Source organism: Condylura cristata, unplaced genomic scaffold (genome assembly GCF_000260355.1).
Source record: "Condylura cristata isolate star-nosed mole 26May11 unplaced genomic scaffold, ConCri1.0 scaffold00004, whole genome shotgun sequence".
Taxonomy (NCBI): domain Eukaryota; kingdom Metazoa; phylum Chordata; class Mammalia; order Eulipotyphla; family Talpidae; genus Condylura; species Condylura cristata.
Window position 1 is genome coordinate 24,682,131 of NW_004567105.1, and position 22,741 is coordinate 24,704,871.

Sequence of the window (22,741 nt, forward strand, 5' to 3'; positions counted from 1 at the left end):
CCCCTATCTTTTATTGTTCATGTCTTGTGTAAGCCTCTCCTTTTGAGTCTGGTGGGGCCAGTTATTTGCATCTAAAAAAAAAAAAAAAAAAAAAACAGAATAAAGCAAGGGTGCTCTGTAGACAAAAAAAGAAGTGAAATTTGACCAGAATCTGAGTGAGGCAAAAAGTGGATTCTTTCTCAGTCTACCCTCCAGAGGAGAGCATGGCATAATCACTTGAGTGCAGTATCTAAGCCCATAACCCACCCAAACTATCTGGACTTCTGACCCATAAAAACTGTGAGATGATAAATATAAATTGGTTTTGTTATGTACACACAACAGTGAAAGAATAATGCAGTGAGATAACAACAATGAAAGAATACTGTGAGATAACAACAATGAAAGAATAATGTAGTGAGATAACAAAAATGAAAGAATAATGTAGTAAGAGGACAACAACAACCCAAGGAAGAGACTATGCAAACCTTTGCTGGCATGGGGATACATGCATGGAACACAAATGTAAGGACATCATACTTGGGACATGGAAAAGTACTTTGAGTACTTTTGAGTGAAAATATTACCAAAGTCAAAGATCACCCCCAGACTTTAAGCATGCATGACACAAAGGATAATGGTGACTTATCTGATAAGCAAAAAATTAGACATATACAAATGGCATAAAAGTCCTTCCAAATGCCTAGCAGTGACCTTCAGGTCAGAGAATTCTGATGTGACCAGCACAAGAAGGTTAAGAAGTCAAACTGTATTTGGTATCCAGATTTGAAATCAACATTTCTTCAGACCTGTTCTTGACACACTGAAATTATTAATGCTTAGATAAAATTTTTCTTTTTCTTTTTTTTTAAGGTTTATTTATTTATGCATACAGAACTGGGGTACAGGCCAGAGGCACAGGTGTGGTAAAAGGTTCACCAGAGACAGAGTGGGGAACAGAACAGGCAGATCCACAAAGTACACTGCTGACGGGAGTAGCAGGTGAGGCAGGAGAGGTCTGCTGAGCCATGTGGGTCACCTGGGGGCCAGGGGTCGAACTCACACTGAAGCAGCTGCAGCTCACTTGCAGTGCTGTGTCTCAACCCACTGCGCCACCAGGGAGGGCCCTGGATAGACTTTATATGTGTCCTGTGGGAACATTTGCAGGATGTCTCTCTAGAATCTATTCTTATTCTTACTTCATCTCCACATTTTGTTCATGAACTAAGACCTACTCCACAAAAAGTATTTTTTGTTTTGTTTTGTTTTAGGCAGAAATGAGTTTAGATGTGATCATTCCTGTAGAATTTTCCCACAAGTGACTTTAATTAAGAGTGCAGTATGTCAGAGTGAAAGGTCAGGATGGAAAGCAAGGCAAGAGAGTCATGTAAATAGGAAGCAGAGAATGAAACTGCAAGATCATCAAAATAAGTACAATGAGATGTCTGAAAAAAAAATTCTCTAGAATCCCTTTATAAAGTAGGAGGTAGAAAATTATAAAGAATAATTAGGTTTTTGTTTTCTTCCTCTCTAAAGCTCGAGTTCAAGATTTTACAAAGTCAATATATATAGAGATAGAGAAATACTAGGGGGCAAATAATTGTACCAAAAGGAATACTGGTGGGTCAGAGAGGTGTATTTGGGTGGAGACAAGAGATAAAGTTGTTTAAAAGTGTATGTATATATACACCATATTTCAGACTTAGGAAGTCACTGGTGACTTTTAATATTTCAAGGATTTAAATAGTGCTTGAGATAGAGAGTGGAGGCTACATGTGGAAAAGTTTCATTGAATTAACTATCCTGAGAAAGGTACCAAATCAAGGAAATTAGTAGTAAGTGAACACACTAAGCCAAAGGTATTTTGTCCTTCCATTTGCTTTCCACTCTTAACATGGGTATATTAGCCCTGTTAAATCAATGAAAGTAGAAAGTCACCAAAAATTAATTTGTTCAAGTTGTGGAGCCAGAGCTGGGGCTGGAGTCCAACTCCATTTGGGTTTAGAGCTTCTACCATATCTCTCTCTCCACATCAACCTCCTAAAAGATAAACCCAAATACCAGTCATATGAAGCAGCAGAAATATCAAAAATGGACCTGATCTAAATGAAGAAAGATAGCATCATGGGAATAAAGAGAAACATAAAATTTTTATTCAGAGAGGATAAGGAAACCTGAATTGAGTGACAACTAGGATAAAAGATCCAATGTCTTCTCTTAATCCACATGAGCCTATTAAATATTCATTATCAGACCTCTGTTACAGGGATTCATGATACCAATTTTAGAAAAGAAAAAGCTGAAGTTCAGAGCAGTCTGGGCTACCTTCTTAAAGTTAAACCCTCATTAATGACAAAACCAGCATTTAAACCCAAACATGCTCCAAAGCCCACACTCTTAATATTTCTACTGTACAGCTCAGTAGGTGTCCAAATCGGAACCCCTGATTAGCACAGATCCAAAGCTCCTGTTCTTTGCACTGTGTCACAGTAATTGCAGACCTAATACACAGAGGCAGAATCACAGAGCTTTTGGTCAAACTCTTAGCTTCAAAAGAAAAACAGGTGTGACTAGCCATTCAGTAGATGTCATTAGCAGAAGGAGGAGGCCTGTCACCTACCACTAAAAAAAGCTATGGATCTAATTTAAGACCTTTTCAGCAAGAGTACAGGGTTAAGCTTTTGCCCTTTGCCTGAGTTGTCAACTGGAGTATCAGAGAAATCATAATTCAACATCTTTTGCACAGAGGAAAGGAGTCAATGTAGGATTAAAGTTTAACCCTAGACTGGAGATGGTGAATGACTTGGAGAAGTCTTGAAATGTCAAAGTATACTGCAGACATAGGAAGGTCAGCTTTCAAAAATTGCCAGAAGGAGAGAAAGACTGATGTATGCTCAGCACAGTGAGGTACCAATTACTCCTGTCTCTGGAACTAGCACAGATATTTCCTCCCAGGCCAGCCACACTAACTGGTTACAAGTACATTTATTTTGTGTGTGTGCCAGGGAGTAGCCAGTTACTGGATATAACTAGTCAGGAGGCTCAAAGTGTTCTCACCGGTGAAAATCTGGCCAGATGAGATGAATGAGCATAGTGACGAGAAATCAGTGTTACCTATATTTCTTAACAGAAAAAATAGGAAGTAATAATTTTTCAGTGTGAACAAACACACAGTTCTCTTACTTTATCTCTATGAAACAACTTTAACCACTTTTATTTAGTTATTTGATTTCTTTAATCAAATTTACTTGGTTTGGTTCTTTATTAAATGAGGCAGTTCTAGGAAATTTAGCTTCCTAAGATTAAACAGAACATAATCATTTGTCAGCAGCAGCTATTAAAATGACTATGCTACTGTTGATGAGATAGTAAATTGGTGCAGCCTCTATGGATAGCAGAAAGGAGAATACACACACATACACACACAAAAATAAATCAAAAACAGAGCTACCATATAATTCAGCAATTTCGCTTCTGGGAATAAATTTAAAGGAAGTAAAAACATTAACTCAAAAAGACATCTGTACTCCCAGGTGTATGTAGGACACACACACACACAAACACACACATATTTATAACACCAATATATGGAAACAAGACATGGATGAATGGATAAAGATGTTTTGGTATGTTTACACAATAGAATACTATTCAATTATTATAAAATGAGGAAATTCTACCATTTTAGAGACAACATGGATGGAACATGAGGTATTAGGTTAAGTATAGAAAGTCAGACAGAAGACAAATACAAATGCTATATAATCTCATTTATGTGTCGAATCCAAAACATCAAAAATGAAGATCAACTATATTTATAATGAAAAAAGGACAGACAAGTTACCAGAGGCAGAGGGTGAGTTAGAAGAAAGTGGCCAATGGGCACAAACTTCGTCAGACGATAAGTACTAGGGATTTAATTTCCAAATCATAACTAGCTAACAAGGCTACATGACATATAGGAAAGCTGTTATAATAGCAAATCCTGTATATTCTCAATACAAAATTTCCCCTCTTCTTTCTTTCTTTGATTCAAGAAAGAGAACACATGGTATTAAAAAGATTGTACCTTAATGATCAGGTTATGGTGACACATTGTACTTATATTGGATAAATTGTGTTGGCTGAACTTAAATTATGATTGTTTCACAATATATGTAAGTGAATTCATTGTGCTGTGAGTGTTATACATACACAAGTTAATTTTGCGTCCAACTTAAAATAAACTAAAAAATTAAATAAATTAATGTCTTTCATTATAAACTGTTCCAAATTTCAAGCACAACCTTTCAAGGTATGTTTAAATGTAATAATAGTTTCCAAATAATTTACTGGCTGAAATACCATAAAAATATTCACTTACAAAAGTGTTTTTAGCACTGTTTAATTGCTCAATTAACATTTTTCATACACTGAAAAAGAATAATAGCACTTAAGTAATGATACATTACTGAAATGCATTGTGATCAAACTAGATTATCAACATGTTCCAAATGTATTTCATTTGTACAATAAAGACCATCAAATATTTCATTTGAACGCTGGCAAATACTCTGAGATAGCAGGGCCAAAACCAAGTAGAAAGTGTTCACTAAGCTGTAAAATGAAAGTGCAGTACCTCATCTTTTCCTGTGAGTAATGTATTTTCCAAAATCACTCCAGTTTCTGAAAGTAGCACTTTAATTCGGTACTGGGTGATGATTCCATTTGGTTGTCGTGGTTTCTTCCAAGTAATTCTTATTTGTGTAGCTTCTACTTCTGCAAGTTTTAAATCAAATACTGCCCCTGGAACTAAACAAAACAAGAAAAAAATATATGAAAAATATGAAAGGGGATTTAAAAATATATTTCTTATCCTAAAATTATTCTGTGATTTATAATTTAATAATTTGTGATTTATAATTTAAGATATGTAAATAATTCTATCAGAAAACTTATTGAAATAATTTGCTAATATATTTATAATTAAATATGTATTACATGTTTGAAATACACAGTTTAGGGCTAAAATTTCTCTAGATTGTACTCAAAAAGTATAACATGAAAACATTTCCCAAATTAAAACATAACATTATTTCAAAAGAATTTAGTTACTATAACTCCTCAGACAAAGATGTTTTTAGATGATTAATTCCAGTAGAAACCCTGAAAGCCTTATATAAAAAAAAAAAAAGATGGCAACATACGACAAAGCCATAATAATCAAAACTGTATGGTACTGGAGCAAGAACAGACACACAGACCAGTGGATTCAAATAGAAAACCCAAATATAAATCCACAGGTTTATGGGCAGCTAATCTTTGACAAAGGAGCAAAGAAGATACAATGGAACAAAGAAAGTTTGTTCAACAAATGGTGCTGGGAAAACTGGGAAGATACATGCAAAAAAAGAAACTAGATCACTACCTCACACCATACACAAAAATCAACTTGAAGTGGATTAAAGACCTAGACATAAGAATGGAAACCATAAAATACCTGGAAACAAAGATGGGCAAAACACTACACAACATACACTTCAGTAACATCTTTGAAGATACAGCACCCAATGCAATGATAGTGAAGGAAAGAATAAACAGATGGGACCACATCAAGTTGAGCTTGATGAACAAGAGCTTCTGAACAGCAAAAGAGACATTACAAAAACCAGACATCCCACTGACTGAAAAAAAAAAATATTCTCAAACAAAATTAGCGATAAAGGGTTGATCACAAAGATGTACAAAGAACTGGTGACACACAACAAAAATAAACAACTTCATCAAAAATGGGCAGAAGAACTAAAAAGACACTTCTCCAAAGAGGAAATGCAGATGGCCAACAAACATATGAAAAAATGTTCATCATCACTTGTAATAAGGGAGATGCAAATTAAAACCACCATAAGTTATCACCTCACACCAGTCAGAATGGCACCTCTTAAAACAACTAGCAACCACAAATGTTGGTGAGGATGTGTGAAAAAAGGAACTCTCCTGCACTGCTGATGGGAATGCAAACTAGTACGACCCCTATAGAAAATTGGAGGTTTCTCAAACTTCTAAAAATGGAGTTTCCATATGACCCAGCAATCCCACTCCTAGGTATCTACTCAAAAGACACAAAAACACTGATTCAACAAAAACATTGCCCCCCCATGTTTATTGCTGCTTTATTTACAATTGGAAAGACATGGAAACAGCCCAAATACCCAAAAGTGGATGACTGGATTAAAAAGATGTGGTACATATAAGCAATGGAATATTACTCATTCAAAAAAAGATAAACACATGCCTTTTGCAGCAACATGGATGGAGCTGGAAGGGATCATGTTTAGTGAAATAAGCCAGAAAGAAAATAGAAAAATACCAGATGGTTTCACTCACAGCAGAAGCATAAAGGACCAGGTGAGAAAATAATAATAATAATGAACAGTTATATACTAGAGACATTTTACAGGGGTGGAATGGGGAATGGGATCAAAACCAGTGGGGGGGAGAGAAGTGCACTGTACTATGGTGATGGCAGACAGGTGATGTGGTGATGGGAAGCCCACAGGGATTACAACTGAGATGGAAAAAGACACAAAATGATGTAAACATAAACTACTATATTATTTTAAAAAGATAGCAACAAAACAAAAAGTAATATACAGGAGACTTGAAGTACATTTGGTAAATTCAATGATGTTATCTTTTACTTTATGGAATTAAGAGTTTGTTGATTTTTGTTAATTTTACAATTATGCAATTCTCAAATTTCAGGTGTTTTCACCCTTTGCAATGATTAAAAAAGTAAAAAACTAATAATTGGTTTAAGATAAAACCTCAATATTAAAAAAAAAAATCTAGTTTTAAAGTCACCAAAGTGACATCTAGGAAACCTCTCGGTGCTGCAAGAGTTACGACGCAGGATAAACTTGTCCTGGGCTTATGTCCACTTTCTGTTTGTAGCCCACGTATGACTTGAATAAGCCAGAACACCCACTTCCCTGAGTTTCCTTACCTGTGATCCTTTCCTATTAGCAACAAAAGTAACTACAAGGAACAAACAATTGAAGAGAATTTATAAAATGTTGATTCAATAACGAGAAAATGTGGCATTAAAATATTTTTTCCTTGTGCTTAGGAGATGATAACATTCAGTTCATTTCTCTAAATGGAAATATTTCACCTTCATATAGAAGAAATACACATGAAGGATAAATATAAATGGAAAATGACTCCAGTCTCTTTCAAGATAACAGAAAGGAATTGAAAATTAATGTCAAAACACCCTTATTTTTATATGCTTAACTTTGTCCAAAACTATATAGAATTTTCATGTACTAAATTAAACATTTTTATTTGTTTCTAAGAAGTAATCAGTAAAAAGAAAAAAAAACCTTAGGCAATATAACAACATAAATATTCCATGTGTGTGCTGAATAGTTAATGAGTAGGTGGATAAATAAATCAGCCTGTCTTAAGAGTGTATTATTTGATCACTGCAGCCCAGATTGTAGATCCAGTGAGTGTAAAACCATAGTCACAAATGAGAAATCATAACATGGATACAACTGTAATTTGCTAATTCTATAAATCTTCTTATAAAAAAGATTTTAGTACACATCTATATAGAGAGGCCAGATAAATATTTTGATATATATTTTAGATTGCTCTTATGGCAATCTGTAAGGAAAACCAGTTTTACATTTAAATGAATAAAGAATTCCAGGCTGTGACCCCATAATCACTGACTGATGGATAGTTTCAGTTATTCATTATTCAACAGATTGAAAATTTACAATTTTAATTTTAATTAATTGTAATTAATTAATTTTAATTCTAGGGATTAAAGGATAGAAGGACAAGTAAGAAACAAAGTTTCTAAACAGGTCACTTCTAATATATGTTTTATTTCACTGATATATAATGTCTGTAGGAGTTAGGTTTTTATCACCATATTTGCCAATTTTCAAGGCTAATGGAACCTTCCAATTAACAATGTAGTATGAAAATAACACAGCTATATGGAGAATAAAATCACATTTCACCTTTACATTTACATTTTATTTTGAAATTTCTTCATAGACAAAGACTTAGTATTATATAATATAAATCATAGAAAAGACTGTCATTTTTCCATTCAAAGTGACCTTATGTAGAATCTCAACTATAGTCACCAAAAATTACCAAGTTCAACAGAAAAACAATCTTGTCTCTTATTTTATTAGTTAAATTTAAATAGTGGCTGTTTCATCATCTAATTTACAAGATAACTTTCAATATTGCCTAAATATTGTGTATGGCATCTAAAATTATAGTCCAAGTAAAGAAAACATGGTTCTATATTACTCAAAAAATGTATCTCAAACTTGCATAGGAAATGACTGTAAACCTATCTTTCTCTTTTTTATATGAAAGAAAAGCTTAGGGGATAAGGGAACAGAATAGACAGCACTGTATCTTGTCTTTAGAAAGATACTTGAGCTTATACCACAATTCTTATGTTGCAACCAGAGAAGTATGGATTAGATCAAAACTCCTTTAATATTGATACCAAACTAACTAAAGAAAATCAAACACAAAAGACAATTATTCACGGTTCAGCATCGATTTTGAAGGTGTTATCCAGGAGGACTACCAAAGAGTCATTCTCAAGTCAATGTCTCTTGAATGTTACTAATATATGAGAAACAGTGTAGATATATAATTAGTACAAAATATTCAAAATGGTTTGAAGTTTTCAATGTTAAAATTGTTTAAAAAAATAAATGAAATAAATGGCATTAAGGTAGAGAAAACATTTTAAAATAATTTCTGCTCTTATCTAGCAAATTAAACTTCCATTAGAAGCACATTTGAGAAAAAAACAGATTGAAAAGTAAATCACTGAAAATCCTAAAAAACAAAACAAAACAAAACAAAACAAAACACATGAAGCTAACAGTCTCTTGTAACAATAGTGATTATTAAACTATCTATTTTTCCAAAAATCACCTCTCCTTCATGCCTATTTAGAACTCTACTTAAGGGGCACAATGGATTATGACGAGGACTCCAGGTACATGGGTGATGTAGTGTGGAAGCATATACCTGAAGAGGTGGGAGGCCATATTTCTGGGTCATATACAGTATTGTTAACCAATGTAACCTTATAAATATATTTATATGTATAAAGTCTGTTAGATAACATACTAAGGGAATATAACAGAAGCTTTATAAAACATATAGAATTACTTTAACAATATAAGAATGACTTTCTTTGATGTTCAAAGTAGACAGAAGGCAATTCAACATCTTCTTTAAGCCATGGTTTGGGAATGCTTTAGTCATATACTTTGTGTAAAAAGTTTTCTTAGAAGCAACTCATCAAGCCCTGCCATAACTTTGGTGACTTTGTTGAGATTTACACAATTGGAACTGAGTGAGGGCAAACTCACCCGTTCTCCTATCCAGTCCTGACAGCTGAAGCTGGGTGGTTCTGTGACTACCTGGAGATTTTGTTAGAATACCAGTTGCTTGAGAAGATACTAATAAACACTGCTTCTAATTAAATTTTAAATAGGCAATAAATTACTTTTAAATATGGCAAAGAAAATAAATTGTGACCTTAACTAGAATACAAAGAACTCTTCTGTATTAATAAATGAGCAAGAATGATCTAAAATTAAAATATCAATTTTAATTGAAAGTTTGTATTTCTAGTATATAATTAGATTGTTCTCATATAGTTTAAAGATTCTTTTATTATGAAGTTTTAATTAGTGGGACCAGGATTAATTAGTGTCATCAGATGTAGAAAGCTACATTCATTGCATTTACCAGAGCATTCCAGTGAAGCCCAGAGAATTTCTCAGGGGGTGAGGGGTGATGTGCGGAGAGGTAAGAAGCACACCTTGTCTGCCCTTAGCAGACCCAGTCTATTGCCAGAGAATTCATCTGACAGCCACTGGGTGTGGTGTATAATAGGTGTGTATGTGTGTGTATATATATCTCAGAATTGTTATTGTTACACAGGTCATATGTTCAAAATAATTGAGTGTGGAAATAATGCATGAGAAATATGTGGAACATGTCCTTAAAATTCTACCTATTATTTTGTCAATAAAATGTACTAAAAATAGAGAAAGGAAGTTAATGTTTAAATGTCATTCAAAACAAACAGCATGGCATTTATGTGGCAATGTACTATTTCCTTATATTTTTTTTTTTGTTAGCAAATGCATGACAAGAATAAAGGCAAAAAAATGGTAAACTTAAATTGTGGATTCAGTTTAGGAACATAAAAATTGGCAGAACTAGAAAGAAGACAAAATTTAGAATATTATTTAATTGTATAACACAAGGAAAGAAATTTGTTGGTTAATTTCACTGAATAATTTGAAAATGTTACTTAGATCAAACTTAAGAGCTCTATGCTAGTGGTAAATACACATAGGCCTCTCTAGCTTTTCTGGAAATGATTAAGAGAAATTTTTAGGTAGAAATGGGGAAAATTGAAGGTCTCACGGAGAAGTCAAATAAAGCTAGGCGTCTTCTGATAGCAACACAAGTAAAACTTCCAGTATGAAAAAACTAGAGCATCTTGCTTATGAGTATGTATATCCTTAATCCATGTACTGAAACAATATACACATTAGAATTTTCATTTGAAACTAATGTAATTTTTATATTCTTATGACATCAAAATATTACCAAGGGTCAATTATTCTTTGAAAAGTACAAAATTACCTAATAGTTGCTGCCCTCTAACGGTCAAACACTTGAATGCTACCTCATGAACGTATGTCCAAATTATAAGTGGTGTGCGTGTGACTACATAATTCACACGCTACTGTATATTAGCTATCACATAAATAAATCCTGGAAACTTTTTCAAGTTTTAATACGATTGTAAAATTATTATATTCTCAATAAATATAATTTCTAACTTGAAAGTATTTAGCAAGTATGCTGTAGGGCAGGAAAATATGCTATGAAAATGTGTTACTACTGTTTTTTACCACTATAGTAATAAGTGTGATGTTTAATATGTGTAAGTAGAAAATTTCCTTAGGAGAAATGTTGTTTTAATATTTCAGCATATTCTAGTAAATTTGTTTTATGCACCCTGCAGGAATCCGACCATGCCCTTCTGATTATATACAGATTTTGTTACAGGCATTGGAGATACATGGGGTCTTTGAATATTATTCTGTGACCAAAATATACTGTACACCAACAACTGTGGATTAAATGATGTAAAAGTGTTTGTTTACTTTAAAACTTCTTGAGGGTTTGTTAATATCATTATAAATCTCTAAAAGATTGGTGCTGCATATAATGTTTCATAATCTTACTTGATCTTCAGTATCTCTTATTAAAAGGATCTGAGCTTAATATTCTGATTAACACATGCTCAGAATGTATTCGATAATCTAATAAGGAACTACCATGAAGTAAATATAAACCAAATAGCTTCTAATAGCATGTTTAACAAATGTAATAGAAGTCAGAACAAAAGTATCTCATAACACAATAAAGGAGATGGTCTTACCTTCTGGAGGAGTGAATATTGAAATATTTGACTTAGGTCCAATTCCAGCACTGGTTTCAGCCGCAACATACACATCATACATTGTAAATGGTACTAGGTTAGTGAATGCAAATTTAAGGTCTTTTGTACTATTATCCAAAATCCTACCTGCAAAAAACAAATCGTACTTGCAGGTTAATTTTTCATCAAGGATTTATCCATTATCACATTTAAGAATAGAGCCAAGAGAGTAAATTACAGTGTTAATCTATGCACTAATTTTTATTATAATTTTTAAAATATTATATTTAAAACATTTAGTTTAGTATTATACTGATTTCACTTTGATTAAAACAATGGAAAGAACGTGAAAATCTCACAATGCTTAACATATCTTGTTAAATCATAAATCCCTATTGAATTATTAAGCTACTTTTTGACATTTTAATAGAAACAATTAGATTTTACTAGTACAAGAAATGTGACGGTATGTGACATAAATTTAGTCAATTAAAATGTAAATATTCTCATTATTTGCTATGAAAAGATTTATTTAGAACATATGTCTAGTTTAGCTTCTGAGCAAGAATAACCATTATCACAATTTTTTAAATGCTCAGCTTTACCTTTGAATAAATCAACTTCTGCTCCAGCTAAAACAGAGCTCACCCCTAACAATACTACTTCTCTTCCACTGTAGTCACCCTGAAAAGGCCTCACCTTCCTAATTATGTTTCTATTATTTGCTTCAATTATAGGATCTTCTAAAAAGAGCTTGATACTGTTTAAAAGTTGAGTAGTAATGACATTTATAGAATGCTTCTCCAACAGGTAAACACAAAACCAATTAGACCTACCTGATGGTCCATATAATTCAACTCTGTAACTAAATTTCCCTGTTACTATAGTCGGTGGGTCCCATGAAATCGAAAAGGACTTTCCTGTGACATTGCCTGTTACACAATTTTGTGGTGGTCCTTCAGGCACTAAAATGATTACAGAATAAATATGTGAGCAATGGATACATATTAAAAATAAAAATCTCTTATTAAATATTTATTATAAACCCAAAGTTGGAGAGAAAATGCAATGCCACTCTAAAGGCAAAGGGTCTTTTTAACTCAAAAAAGAAAAAAAAAGAAAAAAGAATATAGTTAACAACTTTGAATTATACCGGATGATCAAATAAATATGCTATTTGTAACAATTACTAATTATATTTAGTGTTGCAAATTTCACTTTTTGGTTCTCATGAAATTAATCATTTTACTTGGAGAAAAAGAGGTAAGAAGTGGAGAGAGAAGTGAAATGATTAAAAAAAAGTTTAAATCAAGAAGAAACCTCAAGAATATATGCAATAAAATTAGGGGCCTGACAGCTATGTCATCAGAAAATAAATATTGTGCTTTCATGAAAGTACCCTATCAGGATAGTTTCCAGTGATCTCAAAAGTTATCAAAATATCAATATCTTCTGTCTATTTCCAAAAAACTTTTAGTGCCTTAATTAAATCTAGAAATGCATATTCTTAGAATTAAAAATTTAATGGTAACAACAATAACAACTAGTAATACTCAGTTAATCCTAACACCATTGCCATAATGAAGATGTCCTTACTATCTCTATTTTTCAAAGTGCAAAGAGTATCTATATTGGTAAGTCTTTTTTAACTACTGTTTTTATCTGATACCAAAATGTAACAGGCTATGTCTGCTGCTGCAGGTGTTATCTTCACATTTGGCAACAGCAATGTCAATGAGAGATGAGTATATATGATTATAGAAGCTGTACAAGGGCAATTTTTATAATCATATGGCATATAAAAGATGGAGAAGGGCATTTTTCGTGATTATAAAAAATTGCTGAGATCACATAATGATAGAAAGTAACTTAAGGAGCATGGTTATTAGCTAGAGATCCTTCATTTCAACCATGCCTTAATCTTTTAAAGATTCTTAAGTGAGTATTAAAAAAGAGCCTAGAAACTGAAAATGCTGGGGGGGGGGGGAGTGAGGAATAGGGAAGAAACTGAAAGGAAGTCTTTCTTGTTTGTTTTTGGTTTTTTGCCAGGTATACATGTTATTTTTTTGGGTGTTTTATTTTTTAATATATTCATTACATCATCCCTCATTTTTGTATAATGTATGATTTCCTGTGAAATTCACACCACCAATTACCCTTAGCACCATCACCACAGTCCCTTGTGTTCTTCTTACTCATGTTCTGATCTTTCTCCCTCCTCCTCCCCTACAGAGTATCTCTGATCTATAGTTGCCTGATAATTTTAATTTTTACTTTATTTTAGCTACTTTTATTTCTTTTCTTTTTTGAATATTCTTTTTTACATCATTCTTCATGTTTGTACAATCTATGCTTTTTCATCTCAGTTGTAATCCCCATGGACTTCCCACCACTACTTCACCCATGTGCCATCACCATAGAAAGGCAGTTTTAACAGAGAAATATACATACATGAGGGGAAAAAAAACATAGATCTGTCCATAAATAATTCACTTTTTTTCCTACTTAAAAAAAAAATGAAACCATACCAGATTCGGGTGTTCTGACAATAGTGCTGTCAATATAACCTGCTTCAGTTGTAACAGCAGAAACTTCAAAAAGGTACGTTGTGTAAGGTCTCAGATTTGTTACCACAAAACTGATAGGCTCCTTCCAGACAGAGCTTATTTTACTCCAGGCCAACATGCTTGAGGAAGATGTGGTGCGAGTTGAAGGTGTAACCCTACCAAGGGTTGGAGAAGGACTGGTTGTACTCCATAAAAATGACTCATTATTCTCCTAGTGAGTAAAGTAAAAATAGAAAAATCATGTAGTATCTCTTGATGAACATGAGAAACATAATTAATTTTTCTTCTATTTACAATACAAATTCTCTTAAATTGTATGTGTGTAAGAATACATACATATATGTGTGGGTGTGTATGTGTGTGTGTGTATATATAGTTAAAGTGGCTTAGAGTAAGGAAAAACTATAGCAAAATTACTAGTAAGAATTTTTAAAATTTATGTTAAAAATGCAAAAAATCAAAAGAATGAAGTATATATTTTCCTTTTGTGAAATTTCACTTAGTTCAATAAAACTGTTTTTGAAAAATTACTATTACAGTACTTCCAGAGAGTTCCCAGCAAGGATTAAAGTAATGAACAATTATTTGTCAAAGGTAATATACACAAAGAAATACATACTTCCACAAATTTAACTGAATATTCCCTTCCCCTCTTCTCCTGTCTCAGGAAATATCTTTTCTCCAATATCTCACCCTTCAGGGCTTTAGAAGTATTCTCCACCTCACATACCCCATCTGTCCTTATTCCAAGACACATCACAAATGTTACTCCTTTCAAACGTCTTTTCTGAACTTCCGAAGTGACTATGACATCTTACTTTTAAATTCTTCTTTCTTGTTTTAATTTGAATATAAGATAATTGTGTATAATATAGTATAACCTAGTACTACAAGTAATCAGATAACCACACTGGTAAAATACACCTTATCCAAATAGCAGAAATTTGAAGATATGTTTACTCAAAAGTTTTGAAATATGTGTTCCATGATACTTACATTACATTCTGGCAATTTCCCCATCAATATGTCTTCTACTCTGATAGAGACATCCTTCACTACTATCCCACTCCTGGCATGTTTAACACTAATTTTGAAGCTGGTAATTTTGCCATTGGGTTGTCTAGGTAAATACCAAATCAAGTTTACCGCTGAATAGTTAAAGGCCTCCACTGTGAGATTCACTACTTTTCCTGGAGCTGTAGAAGTAAGAGGGGTTGAAGGAGAGGAAGAAACCATTTAGAGTGGCAATTACATAATTTTGTATGTGAACTCTACCATGGTCAATGGAATCAGTTAAAGCTTTAAGCTTGAAAAGGTTAATGATAATATCATAACTCTTTGGTACAAACATTTAAAACTTAAGTGTCCCTTCAGTGGATAAAATATAATAAAGGAAAAATATTAACTACATGATGGTAGGATCATAAAAAATAAAACTTATCATGAATCTTAACCTGCTTTTAAATTAATTCTTTGGGGTCTCCTTTGTGGCCTAGGGGTTAAGTCTCACTGCTAAAGTGGCCTGACTTAGCTCCCTGGCAAAAATGTGGCCCATCAGACCCCTCCTGCCTTGCCTGCGGCTCCCCTCAGCAGTGTATTTCAGTAGATCCACCTGTTCTGTGCCCCCCTTTGCCTCTGGTAAATCTTCTCACCACTCGCCCCACCCCTGCACCTCTGGCCTACACCCCAGTTCTTCTCCATAAAAGTGAAATTTAATTGCTTTTCTGTGATAACTATGCATAATTTTAAATTACAGGCAAGTTGGCACCTTCACAACAAATGGGCCTTCACAACAGCCTTAGGAGAATAATTAAGTATAGATAAATTTGAGTTTATAAAGTAACCAAATAAAACATAAAATACACAGAAATAATCACATTTGTTAAGCGATATTTAGTAAAAAGGACATTTTATTAACTTGACTGTAATATTATTTTTCTCAATAACATGTATGTGTGTTTTCATGCCTTTTCTAATTTCATATGTTAGACAAATTCTGGCTCTACGGCTGGCATGCTTTCCCTTTCTTAAATATCTAATCTCTACTTCTGAACTTTCATGTACCCAAATCCCATTATCTCTTCATCTTTATAATGTGAATTTAATATTCTTATCCAAGTAAAGATTTCATATTGAATAACCAAAATATTCTGTCATAAAGTGATATAATTCAGATAATAATTTGAAGACCTGTAGACCAGAGACAGGCATAAATATACAAGGATGTAAAAATACTACAACTTTTCAAAATCTACATTACACAAGACATACAGTTTTTTGAAGCAGGAAAAAACTATAAATCCAATACAGAGACATCTATAAGTATTCCTTTATATGTCTTAGGGTCCACCAACTTAGCAATGAAGGTGCCAGGGATATTTTTAACTTTTAAGGCTAAAATAAATTCTACATTTGCTAAAACAATGCTAAATGGAGGTAAAAGTACTCTTATCATGCATGTGGAATTGAATATCAACTTAGTATGGTATAACAGATTAATATATTCTTCCTAGTAATTATTTGTATTTGTGAAGAAAGATATTACTTCTGGTTCCACAATAATAAAGGCATCTTACTTATTCCATGGAAATATTCCTTAAATCATATCTGTGCAGCTAAAAGAGATAGAGAATCTGATATTATCAAATCTAGTTAAACAGCATGTTTACCTCTTCACGTTTACAAAAGAAGGGAGAAAAGACTGGGCTGAAGGGTCAAGCCGCTGATACTACAGATGACAATAGCATATTTTCTAATTTCAGCACTCCCTTTTCTTTTTGTCTTCCAGACCAGAGAGCTTTGAGAGAAAGTCTAAAGGTTGATCTCAAGAATGAATGTGTAGGAGAATGAAGGGGTCTTAAATTTGTTCGGTAAATGACCAAAGTGAACAAATATGATAACCATTGAAATCCATTATTTTCAATAGTCTAATATCATAATGTTTATGATAAAGGTGTTAAAAGGAAAAGACAGGTTATAAATTTGCATACATGGCAGAAGCCTTCTTTCATTAATACACAGTCACAAAGGGATATATTCACCGGTCAGGAGGGGAAAGCAGATAAATATGTCACAAATGATAGCAGCATTTATTGTATAATGGGGAGATGGCTAATTTTCATTTTTGTTCGTAAAAGTTTTCTAAGATAATACTGCATTTATAGTCTGAAAGGATAATAATATATGTATATATGAACTATCCATTTAGACTAACAGTAAATTAAATAATCATGCTATTGAAAATTTTATGCATTTTAGAGTAATAATTTGTTTATTTTCTAAAGTTGTTTTAAATGACAAAAACTCAAAACTGGGCCCTTCCTATGGCGCAGCAGATTAAGCACAGCACTGAGAAGCTAAAGCCATTTCAGTATGAGTTCCACCCAAGCTCAGGAGGTGACCACATGGCGCGGCAGACCTCTCCTGACCTGCCCACTGCTCCCCTCAGCAGTGTACTTTGTCAGTTCTGCTCCCCACTCTGTCTCTGGTGAATCCTCTCACTGCCCCTGCACCTCTGGCCTGTACCCCAGTTCTGTATGCATAAATAAATCTTAAAAAAGAAAAACTCAAAACTAAGTTTATTTAGAATAAATGATTTAGAAAAATTACCACTTTCTGCAGTTTGGAAGAGAAATGGGTCACTAAATATTCCAATGCCAGCACTGTTTTCAGCAGCAACCTAGAATAGACCAAACTGATTATATTCAGTTTTGACAGAATCTGAAAGAACCGCACTAACTTGTCCATAGTTAATGATGAAGATACTTTCCCCTCTAATTCCTATGTTACTCCCAAAATGAAAGTCAAATACGTAACTATTCCATGTTGCCACTTCCCCTTAGGGTATATTTTCAGCATTGTCTGATTCAACAGATTTCTCAGGTTCCTAATAGAGAGATTAATAGTTAAACTTTTTCTTTTTCCTTTCCTTCAAATAGGAATAAATTATGTATTTATGCCACAGGACTTTTCTGCAGGCTAAATGAAATAACATATGTGAAGTACTTAGCAAGATTTCCCCAGATATAGATTTGATATCTACACTTAAAGATATCAAGTGTACTATGGCAAACACCCTTGGGAATTCTGCAATGGCTAACATTTGAACAAAGTAAAGGGCACAACAATGATTTATAGATTTATAAAGCTTGGGATTAAAAAAAAAAAAGCAAAGCATAAGAGGTTTCCCTGTAGGCCTGAAATAAGAAAATTCAAAAGAATAAACATGCAAAGGCCTTCGAAATAGATCTGAGCAGAATTTTTGTCAGTCAATTTTTAACAGTAATAGCTTCCTATACTACATTAAAGTTACAGATTACCTGCACTAGCATATTTCAACATATAAAACTGAATATATGTGTATTGATACAATCTGTCCTGTGTCATTTTTAGATGTTAGGAAAACATTGCTTACACTTTAATCCCTATTTCTTCAGTGAAGTTATCATCACAAACCTTTATAAACCTTTCAGTTTACACAAAGGTTTGCTTTTCTTATTTGAAGGATGCTTTTCTTATTTGCATATTCTCTCCAGTTTATATTATTGACTCTACAAATATGGATATTTCCAATAAAAAAAATATCTTTCCCATCATTTCTTACCACCTTGAAAAAAAAATCATCTCAGTCACATATGACCATATATTTGCATGGGTTTTATAAAAATTTTTTCACTATATACAATTATAAGAAATACTCAGAGGATATATTGGTATCTTGTTGAAGTAGAAAAAAAGATATTTGTATGCTTTATTCTTCCTTGGAAATACCATATCTCTCAACTATAACCATTGTTACATGAGCTAACTACTTTAGAACTGCTCTTTATATGATCTTATTTAATATTCAAATAAGTCGCTAAATTTTGCAAGAGCTAAAAATAATTGGATACATGCAAAGATACAATAAATATTTAGAAAATATTTACTGAGTGGAGCTGAATTAAATATTGCTCTTTGAGACATTGACTCACTATAAACTTTTCAAAGTAAGACACACAAAATTTTGACAACTGAAGTTCAGGCTTACAAAAAAATAACAACACTAAATTTAAGTTTATGGAAAAGTAGGAATTTTCACTTATACACCCTAAATTATTTTCATTTAAATTTTATTCATTGAAAAAGTCACCAAGCAAATGCTTCTCTTTTTTAAATTGTATTAGTTTTACTCTTGTAGCACTTATTTACAACACTACATATAATTTAGAGATCTAGACTCAGAAGTCTTTAGATGTACATCATCATATCACACCCCGCATCAAAACACCAATAATCTTAAATACATAATTTTTTTTAAAAAGCACACCTAAGGGTGAAAGAGATGACAATGTTTGGACAAGTTTGGAAAGCCCAGATGGCTATTCAGGCTAAGACACAGAGGAGCTAGGATCCACTGGCTACATTCAGCTATAAAGGTTGAGCAGATGGGGAAAAGTTCACTTTAGAAATGGATTGACTATTTTAATACTAAGTAATTATTGATAAAATAATTACCTTGATTTCATATGTTGTTCCAGGATTAAGATTAGTAAGAAGAACTTCCAGACTGTCTGGCTTTGCTCTAACCTGAGTATACATTGCTTGCATCCATGGACAAACTTCCCTGTATTTCACAATGTAAGATATAATCCTTCCATTTGGATTAGGTGGTGTATTCCAAGAGAGAAGAATCCCAGCAGATCCAACTCTTTCTCCCGCTAGGAAAACTGGAGGCCCTGGTTCTTTAAAAAATAAAATAAAATTATATTGCTAAAAGTTCAGTTACTGTATTTTCACACTTATTTAAGGGAAAAAGTTACATATGTAGACTTTTCAAGCTCTCCCAAATAAATGAACTCTTAAAAGTGAGTTTATCCTCCCTGAAAATATGATACAAAAAAAAAAATAAGTATGGGGAAATATCAAAAACATTTTGATAAGAATGTAAAAAATGGAATGCTACTAAATATCACATGCCAAACATATTTCTAATGCCAAATCACTTTTAAAAGAAACCTACTTGATTTAAGACGTACCCACAAAACCTAATAAAACAAGAAGCAGCCTTACAAACTGAATAAGTTGTTCCTGAGCAAATGTGAGTTTATTGTCCTGGCTCTGTTATTTATATATTACCGTTAACAGTGTCTCTAGTGTATCTCACAGGGAAATGTAGAATAATTCTTTGCTCTTTAAAAGTAAAGGAAGCTAAAGAACTAGTTGAGTGCAGGTTCTAAACAGATCACTTTCTTGTTCCATTTTGCTTTAGTTATAAAACTGCTTGCAAGCACGCAATACACACATACTGGCAATATTAGTATTTCCGTCCAAAAGATTTATACTGATTCCAAATACTTTACCCCCAAAATCCTAATTAAAAACACAAACACATACTTACTTGTTATATTTGTTGGCATGGTTCTGCTCACAGGTGAGCTATATGTTGTAGCAGAAATGGAAGAGACTGTTACAACATACCTAGTACCAGGAAGAGCATTGGAAACATCAACCTAGAATGTCAAAACAAGTAAGTAAAAACATTTTCCAGAAAGTCAAAATCTACCATAACCAAAAATAAATAAAAAAATAAACACTTCACTATATAACTCTACACTGTTTAAAATATCAGATTCCACATTACTGTAAAATATACTTTGTTCATCACACATCTATTTACCTAAAAATGTATAAAGTATGCTGCATTATCAAAGACAAAATCAGTACCTCTATGAGTGCAGTCACAGAAAACTTAGTCTCAATAAATCTATAGCCTGTTGTCTCACCCTGGTTTTAAAGAATGTCTATAAAATACCTGTGTCTCTGAAGTTCCAATAAAAAGTAAAAGAAAAATGATAAGAAACTCCATCATTATTACATTTTTCAGCCAGTGGAATCACATTGATGGCTCTAGAGAGAAATGTTGCCTGCATTAATGATTTAAAGACAGATCCTCCTGGCAAGTACACAATTAATGAGCCTGGATTACTCAATAGCTCTGCCCTTTCTTTGTTAAACTATTCATGAACCCTTGGATGGCTGGCAGTAAGTTCAGGGTAGACTTGAAAAAAAAAAAAAGGCAAAGATGTTGCCAAGGTAACAGTCCACTGGTGCTGCAACTTACACTCATCAACTCAGCATCAGTGTTTTGTCTTCATTTTATTTTTTAAAAAATTGTCAAAGGAAAAAGCTCTTGCAGTGGTTAAGTTTCATAAAGAACTTTCCTACCAGGACCAAAATAAATACAAGTTGGTTTGGCCGGTATGATAGTGAAAACTATACCTGATACTCTCCACCTCCAAGATCTTTGATAGTAACACTGTCACTGTCAGGAACCAGTTCCACAAAATACCCTTCAACACCATTACAGGGCAGGGTCCAGCTCAGAGGACAGGCAAGTGCAAAAACTGTGAAGACTTCACGCCTCTTGGGTTTTTCTGGTTTTGATATTTAAAAACAAAGCTTTAACAGTTACTCTCCTAAAGTTTCAAAGGAAAAATGAAAATCAATAGTCTAAAGGTCATGTTTCAGATAATCACATTGTTAGACAGCACTGAGTCTTTTAAATTATCTCTAGAATTGCCTTTCAATTAAAAATTGAGTCTTCTAAATGATCACCATATGTAGAGTATTAGGCAAGTATAGATGTAAAATATCTGGTTTTAAGTATAATTAAAAGATTTTAATTATTTTAAATTAAGTATAATTTAAAAGATCTGGTTTTAAGTATAATTATTAAAAATAATAAAGAACATCCCAGAAACTGGGAAATTGGCCTATCTATTAAAAAATGTTGATTGCCCAGGTTGTTTAAAGCTTATGCTCAAATTGAGTAACTGAATTATTTTAAAACAAAGTAAGAACAAATGATTTATCCAATTATCTGAATAAGTACCAGAGAGAAGGTAACTGAATAAAATGTAATAAGCAAAACCTGTCAAATTTTTAAAGGCTATTTCTAGTAAATATTTAGCTAGGAAAGGAAATTTAAATATTTCCTTTAATAGCAAATAGAAGTTCTCATACTGCAAATGAATTATGATCATTGTTAAATAACAAATATGTATTGCCCTGACCATCTCAACTATACTTTTCTACCTTTGCAAAGATGGTTCCCAAAGTTTTGTCAATGCTGCCTATTCCTCCTTGAAGGGCGTTTCCTACATAAGGTTTTCTGATGGTTGCCAATGAGTCAGTTTTACCCTCTGACTTATCTTTAGTGCAGATTCCAGACAAACAATATAGGGCAGGGAGTGAGTTTAAGAAGCCAAGTATATGAAAAACAGGCCAATTTAACATGATTTACAAAAGAAAAGAATCTGGAAATAATCACTGAACTCCATTTATCACTTAAATCCCCTTCAAGAGAGATGACTAAAAATGGATCTGTATTGTAAATATACATTTCCTAACAAAACTGAGGACACATTACATAAGATAGAAATTGTAACATAACAGGTCAATTTCTTGGTTTTTTTTTTTTAAGTGAAGAATATGATTTTAAGACTGTTTTTTATCTTCTTGGGAGACATTATTAAATACTTTTACTATAACCTATACCTATTACTGGAAGCTGATATTGATCCATTATTTTCCACCATGAAATTCTCAGAAATACCTGCCTTCTTTGGCACCATCCCTAACCTGTCCTTATAGTGAGCAATGCAGTTTTATAACACACTGTAATGATACCCATTTGGAGATGTGATGTGGTAAC

At 32.9% G+C, this 22,741-nt stretch overlaps 1 protein-coding gene across 1 annotated transcript in view; it reads right to left on the reverse strand.

Moving 5' to 3' along the window:
* PTPRQ (protein tyrosine phosphatase, receptor type, Q) overlaps nt 1-20,893 on the reverse strand; it is a 156,842-nt gene extending 135,949 nt beyond the window's left edge. Inside the window, exons 1-9 of the mRNA XM_004675857.1 lie at nt 20,840-20,893; nt 20,426-20,537; nt 19,543-19,769; nt 17,656-17,725; nt 15,043-15,242; nt 14,008-14,257; nt 12,316-12,444; nt 11,480-11,626; nt 4,598-4,770 (exon numbers count right to left, since the gene is read on the reverse strand). Of these exons, the coding sequence (XP_004675914.1) occupies nt 4,598-4,770; nt 11,480-11,626; nt 12,316-12,444; nt 14,008-14,257; nt 15,043-15,242; nt 17,656-17,725; nt 19,543-19,769; nt 20,426-20,537; nt 20,840-20,893 (1,362 nt within the window). The remainder of the gene's footprint in view (nt 1-4,597; nt 4,771-11,479; nt 11,627-12,315; nt 12,445-14,007; nt 14,258-15,042; nt 15,243-17,655; nt 17,726-19,542; nt 19,770-20,425; nt 20,538-20,839) is intronic.
* Between the last annotated feature and the right edge of the window lie 1,848 nt (nt 20,894-22,741).